Source organism: Akebia trifoliata, chromosome 14 (assembly GCF_017979445.1).
Source record: "Akebia trifoliata isolate Shusen 1 chromosome 14, ASM1797944v1, whole genome shotgun sequence".
In the NCBI taxonomy this organism is placed as follows: Eukaryota; Viridiplantae; Streptophyta; class Magnoliopsida; order Ranunculales; family Lardizabalaceae; genus Akebia; species Akebia trifoliata.
In genome coordinates, this window is record NC_141388.1 from 31637023 (window position 1) to 31645502 (window position 8480).

At 35.4% G+C, this 8480-nt stretch overlaps 1 protein-coding gene across 6 annotated transcripts; it reads right to left on the minus strand.

The window, feature by feature from the left end:
• Positions 1–316: 316 nt before the first annotated feature.
• On the minus strand, positions 317–8033 carry LOC147386773 (putative magnesium transporter NIPA6). Of its 6 annotated transcripts, XR_015172139.1 has the most exons (8): positions 7508–8006; positions 7192–7255; positions 4779–4916; positions 3923–4015; positions 3045–3159; positions 2074–2412; positions 786–888; positions 330–576 (listed from the first exon to the last, which is right to left on the minus strand). XR_015172139.1 is itself a non-coding variant. In XM_086423894.1 (6 exons), the coding sequence occupies exons 1-6, from the start codon at positions 7618–7620 to the stop codon at positions 2282–2284; spliced, it is 654 nt and encodes a 217-aa protein (XP_086280020.1). In that variant the 5' UTR covers positions 7621–8006; the 3' UTR covers positions 585–2281. The 6 variants fall into 6 exon arrangements, 1 of the variants encoding a protein (XP_086280020.1); XR_015172136.1 differs by having other exon boundaries at positions 317–576; positions 786–2412; XR_015172138.1 differs by lacking the exon at positions 786–888 and having other exon boundaries at positions 335–576.
• Positions 8034–8480: the final 447 nt, after the last annotated feature.

Consider the following 8480-nt stretch of genomic DNA (forward strand, 5'->3'; position numbering starts at 1 on the left):
TGGACTTTCTCCACCTTTCACATGAAGAGGGATCACTATGTGAAAAAGGCCCATATTTGACGGTCTTAGCTCGTCAAATTTTGAGAAATTTGACGGACCCTCCCGTCAAATATTCTCTTGTAGAATTTTTTTTTTTTGACGGCCCTGCACTATCAAATATTTTCTTGTAGAATGGGCTTGAAAAAAAAAAAAAATTCCATAGAATATGACCGTCGAATATGGAGGTCCTCTAATTCACCAATCCCAATAAATGACATAATTAAAAAAAATCAGAAAAATAACAAACAAAACAAAAATCATTAAACAAGCTCCAAATTAAACTAAACAACTCAAAATTCATATTATCTATTGAAATTTCATTACTAAACCAGCTCTAATTGAAGTAATTGGGCAGTTACAAATGAAATTACGTCACATAATTGTTTAGAAATAAAACACAGTTATAAGCAAATGGTCGTGATTCCCTTGATCTCTTCTGGCTCTCTTTGCTCTATCGTGCCCTCTTATTTTCCTCAAGATTTGGATTTCCCCCACATTGCTACTGTTTTGAAAGAAATCCTAATAGTGCTCTCGTACCTACACGGAAAAGATTTGGTATATCGAGATATCAACCCAAAGTAATAGAAGAACATAGCTAGATTTTATTTTCAAATGTTAAAAAATAAGAAATATGTTATCAAAAGTGCTAGAACATGGTTCTATGTTGGGAGTGGCCTAAAGTGCTACAATGGATCTATGTTGGGAGTGTGAGAATCATCAAAAGGTAGAAATTGAACTATACTAACCTTATTGAAAGAAAGTCTTGAGTGAGACTGCAAAAACAAGTCATTTGAGAATAACAAACAGCCCAAACCCAATTTCAAGAAATCTAAGAAACTGGATCTTCGCCTAATCAATAAATGTCCAAATTAATTAATATTGGCATATACAAATTCTTCATGAATTCGAGAAAAACAAGTAAGAAACTACTCCATAAATAGCATAAAGAAAGATCCAAGGTCATGGATAACCAAACCAACTTCCTCATATCAAATGACAGATCAAATCATGTAGGATCAGATGCACTACAAAGATTTTACCAGAAAGGTTGAGAAGGACTATATTTTCAAAAGGCGTGCATCAAGTAGTTATACAATTATATTTGAATACTTTGACTGTAGAATCTAGTACAAGGTGCTAGCTTGCTACTAACCACTAGCTTGCTTGCTTAGTGATTGCAGAATCTAGTAAATTTGAAAGAGGAAGATATAAGCATCTTATGCAAATAATAACTGAAGTTACTGCACCAAGCAAAAAGATAAACTTATTTAGAAAATCATTACTAATGTACTATATTCTATCATAGAGATTAAATAGAAGTTAACCCTAGCCCAAAAAGGCACTTAGAGCAACAAGTGCTTAAAAGAGATTGTCATCAATTGCCTAGTTTACAAGTTATGACTTACGAGTGTAGTTCCTCAATACTGAAAATGAGAGTAAATCCTGAACAACAGGTGATGAAAATTACATTGGCAAATATGATTGATTATATTGAGATATGCAATAAAATGCATTTGGAACTACTTTATAAAATTCACAAATAATTGTGGTGGCACCTAAATGTGTGCAAATATGAAATGCATTTGGACAACAAGAAAGGTTTGGAAGTTTGGCACTTAGACAGTGGAAGTTTTAAGTAAACTGTGTACATGGAATAGTGATTTATAATGGTAACAACGGATTGATTAGTCACTGCCTTACTGGTAAATGAAGTTAATGTTTCACCAAGATACATAGAGCAGAACCATCATAATGGTTTGTGGAAGTGACAGTGTAACATTAAAAAGATTCAAGATACAAGCAAGCATGTATCACTATCGCAAGTAGGACTAAGTACTAAATAAGAAGCAATGATATTATTTGAAAACCTATACTCACGTGCATGGATTTTATTAGCTAAAAAGAAACAAATGGAGCAGACCTATATTAAAAAATTGAAAAAAAAAGAATAATAACTTAGACCCCAAAACAAGGCTAGGAGGACGATTGCACACTCAGATGAGGTATTAAAGGAAGAAGGATTAGAAGATTTACTCTGGAAGAAAGGAGACGTAAGACCTCATTAACTTAGCCTCCTCGAGCACAGATGGATCCTTGATCAGCATATTGAGTTGCTATAGAGAGTTCATAAATCATAAATAGCGCATCTCCCAGCATTTACTACAAACTGCAGATTTACAGCAACTATTTCTGAAAAAGTGCTTCCCTTGAATTGTGAATGAATTCACATGCAAGTACTCATCTAAGTGAAATAGTCTTGGCGAAGAATTGTGACAAATTCGGCAGATAGCCCATCTTCATCCTTTTGCTTCCATAGTTCCCCATTCCCTTGGATATGCCATGATATTCTAGGAGATAGTGGTGAATACAAATCTGCATGTGTTAGGAGAAAAAAAAACCATTTATCACTTGAAATAAGTGCAAGGATTATTGAGTTTAAGCATTGCTTTTCTTAAAACAAAAGCTAGAAGAGTTCCTAAGGCGCTTGAAACAAGATTTTTTTTTTTTGCTTACATTCTTTCATGACATCAGGAAAATTACTTGTATTATCCTAAAATACAATCTGTAAAAGAGGTCAAAAGACATCTTCAATGTGGTGAATCAAGTATCCTAGTTACAAGATTTAAGAACTTCGACACTTCAAAATAGAGTTTTGGATTAACTTACTCAATTCAGATTTAATTCACTCAGGAGTTTAAAGAGTATGCATTAGTGTTCATCATCATCATCATATTGTTTTAAGAACTCACATCTTTGTATTCGACTAGTGATCACTTAAAACTTCTCTTGGAAGTAATGGTTGCAAATTCACCCCCTCTTGAAAATCAAGGTAGGATATTACATGCCCAACCTAGAAGAATGGGTTTCTTAACTTTCTTTGAATTCCTTGGTAAATCCTATACCATAACAACTGCCATAAATAAGATGGGCTAGATTAATACATCGTACATAAAATCCATTTGAAGTAATTTATGCAAGTTGTGTACAGGAGATGCACAAAATACTTGTAATTGGAGGATCTGGTTCTCTGGTACTATGCAACATTGTAGTACCCGACAGCACAGTTATGAATCCACAGAGCTCTGATGCTATACTGCTCGCACTCTGACCAGAGTAATCCTATAAATAACAGCAAACTTAATGAATTTGCTGAAAAGCATACATGCGGGGTTCACTAGGCTGATTTTTAGTGAGAATATTCTCCTCACTAAGAAGGTCACTTCCATCACAAATATCAGCTCATTCTGAAACTTATCAACCTCATCAATTGTGAACTTAAAGTAGATTAGGATTTCAATAGTCCAGATTCTTTTAAATTATATGTTTGATATGTTACAATGAGCTATTTTAAAAAATTGAAGGTGAAATTGGCAGTCACAGGGTTAGAAGTGTTGGGTTTTTTTTTCGTGAGGATGGTTTCCCTCTCCAAAAATCAACAAACAGAACTCCTAGTCCTATGAGAAATGAACTCAAGGTAAAGGATGAAATGTGTAGTACAAAATGTTCAATTTGTGCTGATATATATGTTGTGACAAATATCATGGAACTCATGCGTTTGGGCTTTCTCCATACCTTAGAGGCGATCAACAAAAACGTGCAATTCATTTTGACATTCCAAGACTAGTAAAAAGCTGACTTGGAGTTGAAAAATCTGTATTTTTCATTTTACCCATTGCTTAGGAAAACCCTTTTTACACAATAAAAATTAGAATGTGCTGATATATATGTTGTGACAAGTATCATCGTGTTGAGCATTAATTCATTGTGGTCCAAAGTCAATATATGACCTATATGGGTCTCCCACTTGGGAAGTAAGAATAAGGAATAAGGATAGACCAACTCTATATATATTGGTGTAGTGTACGAGTTCATCAGTATTTACCTTAAACATTATGACACTTGCAAAAATTGTGAGAGAAGTGAACATGGCATAATAGATAGGAGACACAACTGCAGTGTTGAAGGTATCCAATGCCTGGAGACATGCCAAACTCAACAATTAAACTACATAGTATTTTATACAGTAAACAAACTACAACGCCACAATGCCAAGCTAGTAGATGCATTTTTGAAATTGCAAACAGATATAGGATGAAACTATCACTTAATGCTACACATGCTAAGCGACTTGCTCTTGTCCAATCTCTAGAAGAGAAAAAATGATAAAATCATTTCAGTAAGAAGTAACATAGAAACTAATAGTTGCCTAAAGTTGTATCAGAAAACTTGAGAACAACCTTAAAGATTGGACCAGACATATTCTGGACTGCCATACCACTAGGAACATATATTCAACTGATGTAACAAGGGATGTAATCACTATAATCTTTCAAAATATCTCTATGCTTGAAATCTGGGAATGTATGTTCTCAGATAGTATAAATAAAACACAAAAACTTGCAACATTATGCATACTTTTAAAGCACAAACACTGAACAATTATTATAGTGTCAGTTCCAGCATGTTATCTTTCCCATGCTATAATAGGTATATATAACCTAATAACTATATTCTACTCCCCTTTCACCTGAAGAAAAAGCTTGGGAAAACTTCCCTTCAAATCACAGTAAGATATTAAACCTAAATAAATTACTTAATATCCTATGAAAATCGCATGTATTAACACAACATGAAACTGAAAATCCAAAGATTTCCTCAGGCGAAAGATGTTGCTTTTTCTTCAACATTGAATAAAGAAATGGGTAAAAAAATCCACAATGAATAAATGAGGTACCGACCTTGCTTAGATAATTCAACTGAGTGATGATGCAGGTGATCGTAACCATTGCAAATATCCATGTTTGGAAGTATGCAACTTGGCTTATACCCTCCAATGTAAGTTTTATTGCAATCCCAATTGCTTTTATGCTCATAACCTTCAATCAGAAAACCTCGTCAGATATAGGAAGCCAAATTGTACTTCTGGATTAGAAAATAAGCATTAAAGCACACACAAACCAACCCCAAAGAGGCATAACCAATTCCCATCGCCAACACTTATTCAATCAAGTATGGGTTCATATCAGATTATACATCAATAGATTTCAGATCATAATCAAAGTTATCATTTCCCCAATTTCCAATTGAAATGCTATAACTACTTACTGTCAATGATCCAATTATAGAGCATATGCCTACGTAAACCATTATGTTCGTCTGCCCGTAGTGAGGGGAGCAATGCAACATCAGTACGAGCACAGTAGCAATTGCCGATATCATATACAAAAGAAAAGCTGAACCAAACACATCAAACCAATCAAGAGAAAAGCTAGAAACAACTAAACATGAGTAACTAAGTTTCACCAGCTTACCCGGCTGTGTTGCTAAAAATGTATCTTACAGCGCTATACATGGGTCCCTATAGCGGTGGATAAAATAATCCAATACAAAAAATGTACCATACTGCAGTTGAAATAGTCATCCGCTGCTATAAACCGACGCTATAGATCGAAAACGTTGTAGTGCCAAGAGAGTTCTTACCAAAGTTGTGTTGCATATATATTGTCATAGACAGGGGCGGAGCTAGTAAGGAGCTGGTGGGGGCAATTGCCCCCACAGATCTTTGAGACACCCCTATATTTTCAACTAATTACATGTCCCATTTGTCCTCACTCCCTCAGCTTTCCCCCCATTTGCCCCTACACCCTCACTTCCCTTCAATTTTTGCCCCCATAGAACTTTGAGACACTCCTATATTTTCAACTAATTACATGCATGCCCCATTCCCTCACCTCTCTCCTCTTTTGCCCTTACACCCTCATCTCCCTCCAATTTTGCCCCCCACAGAATTTTGAGACACCCCTATATTTTCAACTAATTATTTGCCCCATTTATCCCCACTCTCTCACCTCTTCAATTTTTTGTTGATGACATCGCCTCTTGACCAGATTTCTCAAACATTAATTGGAAATGACCTAAATATCATTTTCTTCACCTTCTAATTAAAAACATCTTAATTTCTCCCTAAAATCATTCATCTTCACTATACAATTAATCATAGTTTGCCCCCACTATAGGAAAATCCTGGCTCCGCCCCTGATCTTAGACCTTGTTATCTTAGAACCATTAGTTTATATGGTATCACTCCACGATTCTTGTTTTAAATTTAACCCCCTCCAATTTCATTGACCAACAATGCATCATCTACAAAGAAAACATAAGGGACCTCTCCATAAATGTAAGTAGTTAATTGACTCATAACTAGTGCAAAATGGTATGGAATTGGGACTAAACTCTAATGCAAACCTACTGTAACCAGAAAGACCCATGTCTTGTTACCAACTATTCCAACATTAGCTACAAATTATACCATATATGTCCTTATGTCCTTTATAACGCTATATATTCATCACCAACTATTCCAACAGTAGTTACTATTTCATGAATATAAAATGAGACTGCATTATGATGGACTGAGACTTGATAATTATGTTGCCTATGTATGGCAAATATATGTAGGTACATTGTGGGTGTAGAACACAACTTTGAAGTGTTAGGAAAACTATCTTGGCCATAATTGAAGTCTAAATAGCAGTCTAGGAACCAACATATTTGATTTGAAGTTGCTGAAGCACAAGAAAGGATGCAAGGATGCAAAATTTATAATGTCTCCAACATAGGTTCCAGCAAATAAAAAAAAGTTTTTAGTGCCAAAAGATTACATTCAAGGACGCAAAATTTATAGAAAGATAAAATCCATGCATAATTATTAGAAATTTGAAGAAATGAAGTCTAAGATAGTGCTAAAAGGTGTGGGAGCACACATTTGTATCAATTCTTGGATTAAATTTGTTCTTTGCATCTAAAGCAGTAAAAATAAGATTACGGCAAAAACAGTAGTTGTAATTGATGTCCATCTCTGGGGAATTACCACATACAAACTTTTACGACCTCATCAAGGTGACATTTGTAAGAAATAAGGTGTCTTTACAACTCGAACAAAGCACTCGTCCGTCTATTCTTTCCAATTGCTGATAGTCTAGATCAATCATGACACACACCAATTGCACGAAAAAAAATTATGATGAAGACGTGTGACAAGCAGCAGTGCATTTTCAACTAAAATCACTGGTCCTAGTCACCAATCAGCAATTCCATAAAAAACTGAATTTCAACCTAAAAAAAAAATAAAAAATTGAAACAAAAAGTTACCTGGCCAGTAATCCTATCATGCTCTTTGATTAAATAAACCCTGTTCTCTGCATCCTGCCATAGTCTACCCAAAAAATATACATAAAAAAATGAGTAAATTAAAGACCTGTTTGGATCATCAATTTGGCATGAAAAGTGGAAATCAAACAGGGCCTAAAATTACATAATAACCAATTCAAATTTTTGAAAAATAATTTAACTTAAGATTCAGATATACATAAATTAAACAGATTCATTTGGACACCGATATATAAAAATCCTAACAACAAAAAGTGAAATCGATCAAACAGAAATGCGAACAAGATTGGAAACTCACCGGTCAGCAACATAAATCACAGCCATTGTAGCAAACATAGAGAGCATGAGAGTAGAAACTCGGGATCGGATAACCAAACCATTTAATCGGTTATTCAATCCCCGACTTTGCATATCGTTTGTCTTTTGTAGTCGGTCTTCAGAAGACCCTCATTCACGTCTTGATCGATCAAAAAAGCTTCGATTTTCAGAGCCAGTTCTACTGATATCTAGGGTTGGAAAGAAGTTCTTGAAACAAATGTGATAACTAGTGTTCAAAAGAAGTTCTCGAAGTGGGAGATGAGATCTATCGAAGGAGACAGATCGATCGAGAGAGAGATGGAGAGGTCGATCGATCAAGAGAGCAACTGTGAGAAAGAGATGGAGAGGTCGATCGAGAGAGAGAGATAAAGAGCGATGACGATCGAGAGAGAGAGATATGGAGAGGTCGATCGATGATAGTGAGAGAGAAACAGAGAGAAAGAGAGACTGAGCGAGAGACACATAGAAGGAGAGAGAGATGAGAGAGAGAGAGTGAGAGTGAGAGTGAGATTAGAAACGTCGTCCGAAGGCCGTGGAATTTGAGTATAAAAATTTAACGGGCCAGGCCCAACAATTTTTTCGGTTGAAATTGGGGATTTTCACGTAGTGGATGCTGGCCTTATAAGAAGGTTGATTATCAAACAAACAGGTCTCAAGTGATAAATGCCTTCGTCTGCCATGATTGGGGTGACAATATCACTTACCACAAAGGTAGGGGGTGGTTCCAGTAGACCTTGTTGTCATCAATTAAATTTGAGAAGATGGGGGTTTTGTCACATCCCTTTTTCTTTGACTTCTTGTAAGGTTATGATAAATCTGCATCAGTATTTGTAGTTGAGTCTGTTATCTTGTTCTTGTTTGAGATCTCTTCAAAAGAGGGTGATTTATCTCTTAGACTCAAAAGTTGAAGATGTAAGGGCTGAGCGCTTGATTTATTATCTTTGTCCTTCTAC

What these genes read in the sequence shown, in the direction of transcription:
- LOC147386773 (XM_086423894.1), bottom strand. Translation starts at nt 7,620, where the DNA reads ATGCAAAGTCGGGGATTGAATAACCGATTAAATGGTTTGGTTATCCGA. An exon ending in AGTTGAATTATCTAAGCAAG is followed by an intron (nt 4,016 to 4,778) that starts GTCGGTACCTCA and finishes GCATGTCTCCAG; the next exon opens with GCATTGGATACCTTCAACAC. An exon ending in CAAGTGTCATAATGTTTAAG is followed by an intron (nt 3,160 to 3,922) that starts GTAAATACTGAT and finishes TGTTATTTATAG; the next exon opens with GATTACTCTGGTCAGAGTGC.